This window comes from Geotrypetes seraphini, chromosome 13, assembly GCF_902459505.1.
Source record: "Geotrypetes seraphini chromosome 13, aGeoSer1.1, whole genome shotgun sequence".
NCBI classification, from domain to species: domain Eukaryota; kingdom Metazoa; phylum Chordata; class Amphibia; order Gymnophiona; family Dermophiidae; genus Geotrypetes; species Geotrypetes seraphini.
Genome location: NC_047096.1, coordinates 59730153 through 59744513, shown reverse-complemented (window position 1 = coordinate 59744513; position 14361 = coordinate 59730153). Strand labels below are relative to the sequence as shown.

At 43.6% G+C, this 14361-nt stretch overlaps 1 protein-coding gene across 1 annotated transcript in view; it reads left to right on the top strand.

Annotated features, from left to right (window-relative positions):
• WNK4 (WNK lysine deficient protein kinase 4) overlaps positions 1-12710 on the top strand; it is a 233957-nt gene extending 221247 nt beyond the window's left edge. Inside the window, exons 17-20 of the mRNA XM_033917613.1 lie at positions 3531-4050; positions 7179-7381; positions 8586-8683; positions 11112-12710. Of these exons, the coding sequence (XP_033773504.1) occupies positions 3531-4050; positions 7179-7381; positions 8586-8683; positions 11112-11114 (824 nt within the window). The 3' untranslated portion in view covers positions 11115-12710. The remainder of the gene's footprint in view (positions 1-3530; positions 4051-7178; positions 7382-8585; positions 8684-11111) is intronic.
• Positions 12711-14361: the final 1651 nt, after the last annotated feature.

Below are 14361 nucleotides of genomic sequence, written 5' to 3'. Positions count from 1 at the left end.
GTACCTATTACTTTTAAGGAAGGGATAGTCAAAAGATGCTGTTCTATTGATCGAAGTGTCCTAAGTCGGGTGTATGGTGTCAAAAGATATTTAAAAAAAAAAGAGGAGCACCAAGAATCACAGGTGCAAGATCAGATCCCAACTGCACCGCCTGGAAACATATCAGGCGCTCTGTAAATCGCTTTCGAGTTCTACCCTTCATAGTGGGGAAAGCAAACACCAAAGTAGACCTAGATGGGCGTCTAGAGATGGCAAAGACAATGATCCAGCAAATAATTAGGCCCTAAGCCGTGGATAACTTTATAAAGCAGGCCCCCAAATTTGAACACAACCCTGACCGCCACAGGGAGCCAATGAAGTTGTCAATAATCGTATATCCCATGATTAAATATTAAATGGATTGCTGTGTTCTGAGCTTATATGTAGCTGATGGAAATGTTTTATAGAATGTTAGCGCAAAGCTGCTGTAGCATGATGAAAGTTGGGCACGCCAACTTACGCGTGATATCATTTGTGGGCTTATATCCTGCCAAATCCTCCCAAGTGGAGTTCAGGGCAGGTTAAAGCAAATAATCCTTGATTAAACAGTCAAAGGAATAATGTCAGTCTGAGTAGTGGTACAATATAACATCATTAGTGACATGCTATCAACATAGCCTCGCCAGCGCTCAGTGTGGTGATAGTAGTGGTTTGACGTGATCTGAGTTGTATTAAGGTTTTCCTTCCAGGTGTAAGTGTACTTTTTGGGTGTCAGATTTGCTCTTAGGATCAATTTCTGGTGTGGTGAATTGTTGTGTACACCTGGCTGGGCCTCCGCGTGTGCGGATCGCCGGACTTGATAGACCGAAGGTCTGAACCGGAGATGGCGCTTGTTATGTTCTTATGTATTATGAGTAAGTGGCTCAGATTTGGGTCAGATTAGGGCTCTTCTGCTTGGAAAAGAGATGGCTGAGGGGAGATATGATTGAAGTCTACAAATTCCTGAGTGGATTAGAATGGGTACAAGTAGATCGATTTTTTTTTTTTTTTTTACTCTGTCAAAATTTACAAACACTAAGGGACACTCAATGAAGTGACAGAGTAATAATTTTAAAACCAATAATAGAAGGAAATATTTTTTCAGGTACTTAGGGATTATAATTGATGGTCATTTAACTTTTGAGGAGCAGGTATCATCTGTTGGTGCTAAAGGATTTGGGGCATTAAGACAGCTTAGAGGCATTTTTTAGATGAGAAATCATTGCAAATGGTTAATTCATGCCTTTGTATTGTCAAAGTTAGATTATGGTAATTTAGTATACGCAGGCCTTGAGTTAGGACAGCTGAAACGTCTACAAACAGTGCAAAACACTGCGATTAGATTGTTAGGCCGTGATCATGTGACACCTTTGGCTACCAAAGGAATTTAGGATCAAATTTAAGATCTTGATGTTGGCACATAGAGCAGGGGTGTCAAAGTCCCTCCTCGAGGGCCACAATCCAGTCGGGTTTTCAGGATTTCCCCAATGAATCTGCATGAGATCTATGTGCATGCCTATTCATTGGGGAAATCTTGAAAACCCGACTGGATTGCGGCCCTCGAGGAGGGACTTTGAGATCCCTGACATAGAGCATTATTTCAGCTACAGCCTTTATGCCCCAAGATGTTCATTATGATCTCTGAATGACAACAAAGTAGATGCTCCCCATATTTCGAAGGCACATCTTGCATCAACTAGAGATTGTGCGTTCTTTTATTTAGTTCCACGGTTATGGAATAATCTGCCCGTAGATTTGAGAAAAGAAGAATCTTCTATAAATTTTAAAAGACATCTAAAAGCACAATTTTTTTTTTCAATTGGCTTTCTCAAATTGAATAATTGAGTTTGGGACTGTAATCTGTCATTTGTACTAATATAATGATTAATTTTTGATATGGAAAAATTTTTTAATGTATGTATTAATTATAGTTTAAGATTTACTGTTTTTATTAGAATTGTTATGATTGCTTACTATTTTTAAAAGGAAAAAACCCCACACATTTTTAAAAACTTTTGCTTTTTTCTATCCTATTTTTAAATGGAGTTCTTTTCTTATTGAATGTGTATTATATTGTACACCGCTTGGATCCTTTTTCAGGCTGTTATGCAGTATAGAAAGTTTTTAATAAACATAGTTAAGCTCTGGAGCGCATTGCCAGAAGTTGTGGTAAGAGTGGATAGCGTAGCTGGTTTTAAGAAGGGTTTGGACAGTTTTCTGGAGGAAAAAATCCATACTCTGCTATTGAGACAGACATGGGGGAAGCCACTGTTTGCCCTGGATTGGTAGCATGGAATGTTGCTACTCTGGATTTTTGCCAGGTACTGGTGACCTGAATTGGCTACCATGAGGATGGGCTAATGGGCTAGATCAGGGGTAGGGAACTCCGGTCCTCGAGAGCCGTATTCCAGTCGGGTTCTCAGGATTTCCCCAATGAATATGCATTGAAAGCAGTGCATGCAAATAGATCTCATGCATATTCATTGGGGAAATCCTGAAAACCCAACTGGAATACGGCTCTCGAGGACCGGAGTTCCCTATCCCTGGGCTAGATGGACCATTGGTCTGACCCAGTAAGGCTATTCTTATGTTCTTATTTTTGGAAGAGCCATGCTTTTAGGGATTTGTGGAAGAAGAGCATATGTAGAGGTAGTGCAGATCTCTGCCGGTGGTATGTTCCACATTTTTGCAATTTGGTATCCAAAGGAGTTATGTTGGCTCTTATACTTTATTCCTTTCAGAGATCGAAAGGATAATATCAGGTGGTTAGTGTTGCATTGATCAGTCAAGTAGATCTATATTTTTGCTGAAGGTTTTTGGAGACTCTCCATGAAGGATTTTAAATGCTAGGCAAACCACACCCCCTCCAGAGAGAGAAAAAAATTTTTTACACCCATACAAAACCGTCCTGTCTCTTAAACCCATCCCTCCCCAGTATACCTTACACATATCCCAGATGCCTGCAGCACCTCATTTGTGCTGCCAGCGTTGGCCCCAAAGGCTTCTCTCTGCTGCATCCTGCCCTCATTGACATCACTTCCTGTTTTCTATTTAGCAGATTGCAGCACAGGAAAACCTTCGGGGTCAGTGCTGTCAGCAAAAATTAGTCTCTTCAGATGCTGGGGATGCATGAAAGGTATGCCAAGGAGGGATGGGCTTGAGACAGGTGGGCAGAGATGCCAGGGCACTTCAGAGGAGAAAGAAGTGTGGGTCCGCCACTGGGTGGGCCTGAGCCAAATATTTTTGGGCTTGTGCCCACCCGTAGCTATGCCACTCTCCCAGAGAAAACAGGATTTAATGTAGGCTGCTGTATGACTTTTTATTGAACCAGCATGAGAACTCTTGTATAGGTGGATCTTGATCTATGTAGTCTCAAAAAGCTTATGTATAATATCATCTCTGGAGAACTCTGTTGATACAGAGAAATGTTCCATAACCTACTAAATGCATTAGTAGGGGGGGGGGGGGTACTTTGTTTGCTTTTTTTACATTTGTTCCTTCTGTTTTCACAGAGAGCAGACCTAAAATAGTTGGGCGCTTTCAGGTCACTCCATCCAAAGAGCCAGCGGAAAACATTCTGGACAGTAGCCATGACTGCTCAGTGACACCACCATCTCAAGAAGCCAAAGCAGCTGAAGTCAGAGACCCAGCATCAACCCTGGATCTTGTTGAAACTTCTTCTTCCGATTCGGATGACGTGAGCACAGATCAAGACACAGAGCTCTGCAGCTGCTCAAATCCTGAGGTCTCCGTTCAGGACACAACAGGAAGTCTTGAGGACACGGCGGAGTGTGGCGCAAGTCTTGCGGATGAGGGAGTGATGGTTACTCCAGCGCAGGGCAGCCAACTGGCAGGTGAGGATGATCCGGGACAGAAGTCTTCTAGTGATGAGAACACTAAAAGCCCTCAGCAGATATCGGTAGTCCACATGTTGATGAGCTATCCCCGGAGCATTTCTTACCTAAGCAGCGATGATGACACAGAGAGCGAAGATGATGATATTTTTGAGGAACTGGAGAACCTTAGACAAAAGTAAGTCCCAATCTCACCTCACTCACTCCTGAAGGACCACCAGCCACTCAGGTTTTCAGGATAGCCCTAATGAATATGCATGGAGCAGATTTGCATGCCTGCCACCTCCATTATATGCAAATCTCTCATATGCATATCATTAGGACTATCACAAAAACCCGACTTGCTGGGTTGAGGATCACTGGGTAGGGTTGCAAAAACGAGTAATTTTTTTTTTTTTAAATTATGCCAGATTATGTTAAAAAAACTGAGAAGTTAAAATATTTGGAAAGAAAATATAAAACTATTTATATGTTAAAATAATATTAAAAAGTAACTTAACTCGGAAAACAATGATGTAAACAAGTTTTAATCCCCCCTCCATTCTGATTTCCCCTATTATTGCAATACGTCATACCATAGTACAACCTAGCAATGTGTTTGGTAGGTTGTCAAAGGGCCACCAGGCTTCTGCTCCACTAGTCTTTAGTTCACTGATTACCAAACACGGTTAGAGCCAGGAAAGCCAGGGCTCAAATCCCACTGATGTTGCTTACCCGCTATTGCCTCAGATATAAGATCTCCAGGGAAATGAAAAATACCTACTGTACTTAATATAATTTGCCTTGAGTCATTATTGAGAAAGATATATTTAAATCCAAAATCTAATACTGTATAGTGGGATCTTAAGTAATACATAACACTACAAATGTCTCTCAGGACCTACAGAGCAATTCCAACATACCATAATAGCAGTAACATCCACAAGTCACACAAGCACCTATTTAGGACAAGACAGTACCAAAAATCACTGCAGTGACCACTAGAGCATCAATAAACCTATTGGAAAACGAAACTTATTCTATAGTGGGTGAGCGACTGTGTTCTGCATGAAAGAGACATTGTTTTCTGTCAGCATTATCTACAGGATTAATCTGTACTAAATAATAATAATAATAATAAGAGTTTATGTACCGCAGGACCGTGAAGTTCTATGCGGATTAAAGAGGTTACAGGTCGAATGGAATAAACAAAGATCAGAGTTAGTGACTAACGGGTCTAAAGATCATTTGTTGAGGATTAAGATTGTATAGGTTGGTTTCCTAAGTATTTCAGGAACAGATGTGTTTTTAGGCGTTTCCTGAATTCCCTATAGGTAGTAGGCACAAGTAATTGTTCTAGATCTTTACCCCATGGTGCTGCTTGATGTGAGAAAAGATGTTGGTGATGACTTTTAAATTTACAACCTCTAACCTGTGGAGAAACAAAGTTCGGGTGAGAGCTTCGCTTGTGTCTTTTGGCTGTGAAAGAGAAAAGGTCTGTTATATATTTAGGGGCTAAGCCATAAAGTACTTTGAAGCAAAAACAACCAAACTTGAATTTAACACGTGCCTCCATCGGCAGCCAGTGTAGAAGTCGATAGGAAGGTGTTACGTGATCAAACTTCTTCAGTCCACAAAGTAACCCAACCGCTGTATTTTGTACCAGTTGCAATCGCCACATATTCTTCTGAGTTGTTGGGTTTTTTTTAGTTTTCCAGTTGGTGTATTGATGTTCTACAGTCCACTGTAGTGCTGTCTTTCCTTAATTAGGTTCTTGTTCTGTGACTCATAGAAGTTATGGTATGTTGGAATTGCTCTGTAGGTTCTGAGCGACATATGTAGCATTTTGTATTCCTTCACATTATGCCTGCTCTTGGATTTTGTATTTTTTTTTTTAACGTTCTTTATTCATTTTCAAATTGAACAGCAAGTGCACAAAAGAATATACTATACAAGATATTTCACAATAGCACATTAATCTCTACCACATAATATTCTAGTGATATTATAACCCCCCCATCCACCCACCCTTTATCACATTTTCAGTAAGAATAAACACACATATTATATAGCATATTTTAACACTAGTGTTTAAGCCCGTTACATTAACGGGTGCTAGAAAGCAGCCCTCTTTCCCTCTCCCCCTCCAGTTCCTCCCTAACTGTCTCTCCGTGGCCCCCCTTCTGTCTTCCCCCCTAAGCATAATGATCTGCCTCCCAGCACACCCCTTCCCCCAAAGCAGACCCCTTTCCCTCTACCCCTCCAATTCCTCCCTGACAGTGTCTCCATGGCCCCCCTTCTGTCTCCCCTCCCAAGCAAAGCTGTCTGCCTCCCAGCACACCCCTCCCCCAAAGCAGACCCCTTTCCCTCTGCCCCTCCAGTTCCTCCCTGACTGTCTCTCCTTGGCCCCCCTTCTGCCCCCCCCCAAGCAAAGCTGTCTGCCTCCAAGCACACCCCTCCCCCAAAGCAGGCCCCTTTCCCTCTCCCGCTCCAGTTCCTCCCTGTCTCTCAGTGGCCCCCTTCTGTCTTCCCCCCCTAAGCAAAACGATCTGCCTCCCAGCACACCCATCCCCCCGAAGCAGCCCCCTTTCCCCTCCTGTGAGAATGTTTACCTGCATGGGCCACCTGCAGCACCCTCCAGCCGTTCCTCTGAGCTGAAACTCCTTCACTTGCCTCCCGCCTACACTTTTTTGAAGATGCGCGCCATCCCTGCGGTCTGGCCAGCTCCCCTAGTCCCTTGCCGCCGCCACCCCCCCTTCCCTTCCCGCGGTTGACAAACCTCTTGGCTCCAGCAGCGGCCGCAACACTGTAAACACGCTGCTTCGCGGCCTCTTGGAGAAGCTTGTTTTTGACTGCCTATTCTGGAGGCAGTAGTGTCCATCTCCACCCCCCCCCCCCATGTCCATCTCTCCACTCCCCACCACCATACTCGCACCTCCCTTCTCCCCGTACCTCTTTAAATTTTCACCAGCTTGAGCAGCTTCTTCAGCCTGCTGCTAATGTCGGCGTTGGCTTTCCCTTTGACTAGGTTATCAGATTTTGCATCTGTAAAAAAAAGAGGACACGTGGCTCTACCCCGGGCCCATCCTATTCCAACCCCAGCCTCATGCAAATCTTGCCTCTTTGGGCCGAGTCTGGAGTGCATCTGCACATGCGCAGATAATGGCGTGATAACGTTACACACATGCGTGCAATAGTCAGTGAAGGAGAATAGATCAAGACCTAGGAAACTTCACAGTGCAATGGTGATGAAAAGGCTAGTAAAGCCCTCCAGATGCAGCTGGTGCAGTCCTTGGTAAATCATTAATCCTGTTCCTTTTATTCTAGACACCTGTCAGAAGTACAGATGCTGCAGACTCTACAGAAGAAGGAGATTGAAGAGCTGTACGCCAAGATGGGCAAGGCACCTCCGCCAGGGATTGTATCGCCAGCTACCATGTTATCCAGCCGGCAAAGACGTCTGCCCAAGGGTGGCTTCAGCCAGTCTCGGCGCAATAGCTTACAGAGAGTGGAATTCCTACCACCAACAGGTAACACTGGAAGGGCTTATTTCTGGCTCAAAGGATTAGTTCTACTTCTAGCTCAATCGGGCCAGCATCTATAGCTCTGCAGTGCCACAAGCTACCTGCCATTTTCTCCCTATTGCTCTATCCTTTCCCAGCTCAGTCTGGCTTGCAGTGACCTTCCTCAGCCAAGACACTAGGAATTATTAAAAAAAGGGATGGTTAACAAGACTAAGAATGTCATAATGTCCCTGAATCGTGCCAGGTTTTGACTTCATCTGGAGTATTGCATTCAATTCTGGTCTCCTTATCTCAAGAAAGATAGTGGTGCTAGAAAAGGTTCAAAGAAGAGCAACCAAGATAGTAAAGGGGATAGAACTCCTCTCGTATGAGGAAAGACTAAAATGGTTAGGGCTCTTCAGCTTGAAAAAGAGAGGGCTGAGGGAGATACGATTGAAGTCTACAAAATCCTGAGTGGAGTAGAACGGGTACAAGTGGATCAATTTTTCACTCTGTCAAAAATTACAAAGACTCTGGAACGTGTTGTCAGAGGATGTGGTAAGAGCGGATAATGTAACTGGTTTTAAGAAAGGTTTGGACAAGTTCCTGGAGGAAAAGTCCATAGTCTGTTATTGAGAAAGAGATGAGGGAAGCCACTGCTTGCCCTGTATCGGTAGCATGGAATATTGCTACACCTTGGGTTTTGGCCAGGTACTAGTGACCTGGATTGGCCACCGTGAGAATGGGCTAACTGGGCTTGATGGACCATTGGTCTGACTCAGTAAGGTTATTCTTCTGTTCTTACAGGACTGTGAACTTGGTGGCCAGACATTCCAGGAAGTATAAGCTTGCACCTGGGGGGTGGAAATGTTGGGGTTATTTCTGGAATGTGCTTTTCCTGGGTGTTGCATTGTATTCGCTCTTCATTTGCTGTGCATTTCTGCTATTAATAAAGCGTTAATAAAAAAATACATAAAATGAGGGGAAAGTTAGAGCTGACCTATGATCTATGATATTGTAACAGAAATTACACTGAAAAGGACTGGATGGACTTCATTTTACATTATGTTGTGTGTTTTTAAGCCACCTGACCTCTGTATGGTCAAACTGAACTCTACGCTTGCTAGGACCATGTGAATTATTCTATACAGAGCCGTTGTAAACTGGCACCCCTAAAAATACATTTTGTTTTCCTAGTAGTGTTGAGTTTTGTTTCTTTCACTGTTTGTAGGAATTATGAGAAAGAATTCCCTGAGTGGGAGCAGCAGTGGCTCCCAGGAGCAGAGACCAAGCAAAGGAGTGACATTTGCTGGAGACATTACCAGAATTGTGAGTATAGCTGGGAGCGGGTCTTTGTCAGTGCCTCTACCGGGACAAAGTTAGGGCCCACGACGAAGGACACCAACCCCCTCTCCCTTAAAATAGATTGTAAGCCGCCTTAAAGGTACGACCCTACTGTGGGATAGTAAGAACTTAAGAAACGTGGAAAAATTGCATGCACAAATTTGGGTATACAGTTTGAGTAACGAGCCAATTAGCGCCAATAAATTGGCACTATCTATTATCGAAACTAATAGGCAACAATTTGAATTTATATATGCATCGTGCTAGGTGCTGTTCTAGAAAGATGTGCTTGTAAATTTTATAGTGTGCAACTAGAAACGGGGCATTTACTTAAGATGCAGACTATTATAGAGTTAGGGGGATCCGTGCCTAGTTTAGGTGAAAAAACTTTGCACCAGGTTTTAGTTGGTGTAAATCCTCACGCTGAACGTTGGGCGTGGATGTCAACACTGAGCGTTGTTCTGTAAATGGCAGCCAACTTGAAGAGCCATTTTTGCAAGAACTAATGTTTTCAGTTCCCAAATGGTGGGCACCATTTACTGAATCCAGCCCTAAGGGGGTAATTCTCAAAAGGCTGCCGAAAGTTAGGTGCTGATATGATGCGTGCTATACACATAACTCTCCAGTCATGGTTCATGGGTTTGGCGTGCCACTGGGGCTGCCTTGTGTGCGCATCTGTGAAGCTGAAAGCTATGCCGTCGGTAGATTCACTACCTGCAGGGCCTCCCAAGGAGTCAGCATAACGATGTAGCTCTCATCAGGGCAGCGGCAGAGCATTGCATTGGATGAGACATTGACTTTATATTGCACAGAAAAAGGCCTTCTGTATTCTGCTATGAAAACTTGATGTCATTATCAAGGACTGAAACACGAGTCGATGGCACCAGTGGCATAGCAAAGGTGAGAGGCCCCCCACCCCCATCTGCTCCTTCCGCTCCCCCTCCTGCCCCATGTGCCCCTTCCCTTCCCTGGCATGAGCAGCCCCCTCGGCATCAGAGGAGGAGCCGACGCAGGCACGAGCACCAGGTTGGGGTTGCTGCGGAAGGAGCAGGGGGTGGAGAGGATGGTTGCTGGCGTCCCCACCAAGACAGCACCCGGGGCGGATCACCCCCCTGGCCCCCCCGTTATTACACCGCTGGATAGCACCTAACCTAATACGCATAGCTGCCATTATAGAATACTAGCTTAAGTCCATAGTTACATGTCTAAATTTAGGTGCAAGCACCTAAGCTAACTCAGTGATTGGTATAAATTGGAGAATGACACAGAGACAGATTTTACCCCATCCCTGCAACTCAGTTTCCCCGTTCCGTCCCCGCAAGTTTTGTCGCTGTCCCTGTCCCTTCCCCATTCCTGTAAGTTCTGCCTTAATCGCATGAGCCTTGGACACTTATGATTTTAACGTTTGAGGCTTGTGCAGATGAGGACGGAGCTTGCAGGAACGGGGTGGGGACAGGGAAAAATTTGTCCCTGTGTCATTCTCTAGTATTCTACTGTAACTGTAGACAGTTAGATGTGGATCTCGTAGTATTCTATAACTTGAATGGGTGTTAGGCACGCCTCCTGACCCACCCATGTCTACACCCCCTTACGGCTGCACACTATGGCCCGGATTCTCTAAACGGCACCATTGTCAGCGGTCACTGATTGCATTGCAATCATGCGACAGTGCTGTTTAGAGGATCATGCTTACAGAAAAGGAAGGTGCCAGAAATGTAGGCCAGGCTTTTCAAGGCCTATAATTCTAGTGCCTACCTTTGACTTGAATCATGCCCACACAAGCATTTTATGGCGCCTATTGCCACTTCCGTTGCCATGAAGCGCTTCTGGAGGTGCAATTCCGTGTTTTAGGCACTAGTAGGCGCCTTGAATTTTTTTTTCAGTCCGGTTTTAAATGGTGATTTGGACTTAATGCAGGCGCCTAAGTTAAGGTGACATTTATAGAATTTAGGCCTATGGCGTTTGCTAATTAGCATCAGTTGACACCAATATTAGCCAGTAATTGGTTCATGCCAAAGTTTCCAGTATAATTGGAACTATTCTATAACTTGGACAAGTAACTTTATGTGCAAAGTATTAAGTTGTGCACACACAGTAATAGAATTAGGGGGTAAAAGAAAATTATGAGGCACAGTTTTAAGTGGGAATTTCTTGGAGTCAATATTCAGTTCCAAATTAAACGTTCCAGCAATTTGCTTTGCACAGATTAGAAAAGACTTTTCCTAATTCTTATATTTAACCATTTGGGGCAAAAAGCTACAATACCATCTGGTTAGACTAAATCAAAACTTGTCGGCTGGCCCCTTTCTTTCACCCGACTCAACTGTTTTAACTTCTACTTGTACTGTATTATTTTAAAGAAATTGCTATTCAGCTGTCAGTTTCAACCATGACTTTTCTTCTCCTTTACCAGTGAACACTTGCCTAGATATTGCTAAGATGCAAAGCCTTTTGGACTACCTCAACACACTTGTCTATTTCTGATGTCCATGGGAAAGCAAGAGAGAAGAAAAAAATGAATAGACTGGGACAGTCTCTGGTAAGAGAGGGAGGTCTAAGGTCGTCTTCTAGTGCCCAAAACACTTGTGTCAGCACGGAGGCCTTCCTCATACAAAAAACATCAGCTGCAGTGCACCGGTGAGAGACAGAGAAAGGCAAACAAATATCTCAGGAAAGAAAACAGATTGGATCACAGTGCCTCATGAAAGAGATTTCTAGTTTTGGAACTGCTTCGGAAGGGCGCCGAGTGTGAGAAAAGCAAATTCTCCAGACTCTTTGGAACATTTTTCCTCCACTTTGTTGCTTATTTGCATTGTGAGTCCTTTTTTGATGAAAAGATTGGCGCGCTACCCGGGCCTGGCCTGCTCTAAAAATGGGACAAATGCGACTCATGTATCCAGCCGTGAGAAAGCAATGAGTATTGTGTAACATTTGTTTTGTTCACAGAGGTATACCAAAGCTGTAACTATGGCCAAGGTCACGGGGGAAAAATGTGCTGAAATAATAGAAACCATCAAATTCTTAAATGCTTCTGCTTCTCTCCAAATACCAGGCCTGTCTTATATTCCTGCCGTAAACTATATTTCCTCTTCAGCTTTGTAGCATGCGTCCTGGATTACATTGCAAGTTACTCGTTACTGAAGCTGAAAAGACAACAGTGAAGACACAGACTTTTCACTTATGAGGCAGGGTTAAGAACAAGGTCACCAACCAGCTTCTATGTTGCTACCTGTTTAAGTTGAGCCTGTTTTTCAATGACAATATTGAATGCAAATAATGGAGAAAACCCAGGACCAACCCAGTTAGTTCAGGTGCCGTAGATCTAGGGTGGGACCCTAGTGTACTACACATTTCCCTTTAAGAAACAAGTATGAGTGCTGGTCATAGTGTCCAAGCTTCTGTCCAGCTTGGATTTCCTTGACAGAGGATGAAAAACGCTGGAAGTTTCAGGGAATACTTCAGAGTAGGGATGCGCATTCATTAGCGTGCACCTCAACTTTTTAAAGTACATTGGAGCCAGCTCTGTGGATGCTTAAGCACTCCCAAAATTGAGAAAACGCCTTTTACTGCAACTGAGGGACATTTTCTTACTTTGAATTTAGCACCATCAATCATTTTGAAAAGTTGGCCCCTATGGTTAGAATCAAACTGGAGAAAAAGCCATAATAAGCTGAACATTTTTGGGCGCCTTCTTCAGTCGGAAAATGTGTCTTGGGGGAGAAGGGGATAAAGATTATTAAACAGTGGGATGTGCTGAAAAACTCAGTGAGCGCATTTTACCCGCCAGTGCAGGCTTCTATAGAAAGTTAAATCATTAGCAGGAATCCATGTCCGCTTGTTTTTAATAAATATGGTATGTTGATTTCAGCAGTACTATTCTACTCAAGCAAAATACCAGCTCACTCATTTCTAGGCCCTATTGCTTTCTTTTTCTTTTATTAATGTTGAGTCTTGTTATATGTCTCATATATTACTTAGTTTTCTTTAATAAAGAGGTAAACCTTTTATTACAGCCATGGCTGTGGCTTTTAAGTCTGTTCTCCTCAGCCTATCCTTTAGATACATGTTTGGCATGTGTTGGAATGAAACCAATGAAGAATTAGCTCGTCATTGGATGGAGAGAGTGTGGCGCAGTGGTTCGAGCTACCTGAGGTGGTGGGTTCAAACCCCACGCTGCTCCTTGTGACCCTGGGCAAGTCACTTAATCCCCCACTGAGCCCACCAGGACAGACAGGAAAAATGCTTGAAGTACCTTTATATAAACTACTTTGAATGTGGTTGCAAAAACTAGAAAAAGGCAGTGTACATCCCAATCCCTTTCCCCAATGTCATAATGCCTCGTTCCACCAGTGCTCAAGAGCCAACTTTATCAGTGATGTCAGGGTGGCTTCATGGTTCTATGTATTGGAGGAGTGTGTGGCCTAGTGGCTAAAGCTGCACCCTGAGGCTGTGGGTTCAAACCTCACGCTGCTTCTTGTGACCCTGGACAGGTCCCTTAATCCTCCACTGCCCCGGGCACATTAGATAGACTGTGAGCCTGCTGAGACAGATGAGGAAAAATGCTTGAGTACCATTTACTACACCTTGTCTAAGCAGTATATATATATAAACAAACCATTCACCTGTTTGTGCTGTATTTGTGTTTTATGTGATGTCTGCATATGGTTCTGATGATCGACTTAGCAGCTGTTTGTGCTGTATACATGCTTTCTATCGATTAACATGACACCTGCAAGCGGTTCTGCAGAGCAGGGTCCTTGCTGTATAAAGTGTCTCGTGTAAACACAGAAGGAGCTTTCAGAACCTTCTAGGCATCTCCAGTATACAACATCAGGAATCAAACAGAAAGGGGACAAGCAAATTGAATTTTAACTGCCAGCTGAATGATATGATGCTTTTAAAACAAGTTTTCTCTAATTACTGGGTTGTGTACATCATTCACGCAATAAGAAAATTGCAATCGCATCCAAAGACCAGGAGAAATAATTCAGTTGTAAAAGGTGGTGATGGTTTTTTTTAAGTTTTAGGGCTCCTTTTACAAAGGTGAGTTAGGGCCTTAATGTGCAGAATAGCAAACACCAAATTAGACCTTAATGCCAGCATTGAGCTGGCATTATTCTAGAAGCGTACCGCGTGGTGTAGTGCACGGTGATTTTGTGTGTGCACTGAAAACGTAAGGAGCCCGTCATCACTTGTAGTGGCTTTTGACATCCCTGTGCCAGGATTTCAAGAAATGTTGCCGTTGTAGAAACTAGAAACTTTTTCTGGGTAGACTGTTGCAGGGAAACGTGCAATAATCAGCAGGCCCGAGACCAAGCCCTGAATTTTGGGAGGACTTTTGAGCCTGTAATTTAAATTCCCATTTAAACTGTCCATTATGAGCTGAGAATATTTCAGTCTGTATTACACTGTACTTGTTATACGAGTTCCTGATTTCCTTCCATAACTTTTTGGTACATAAACTTGTTCCTCATCCTTTGGGCTTTCTTGTCGATTGGAACCAACACCTCAATTGGGGCTCCCAATGCACTTCCCTCCCCATCTATCCATTTGAATTTTATTGGGTCTGGCCTACCTTTATATCTATACTTTTCTAACCGAGAGGCAAGGACCACAAGTGCATACTTGAGCTAGCGCATGGGTGCTAGTAACTAAAGCCTCTC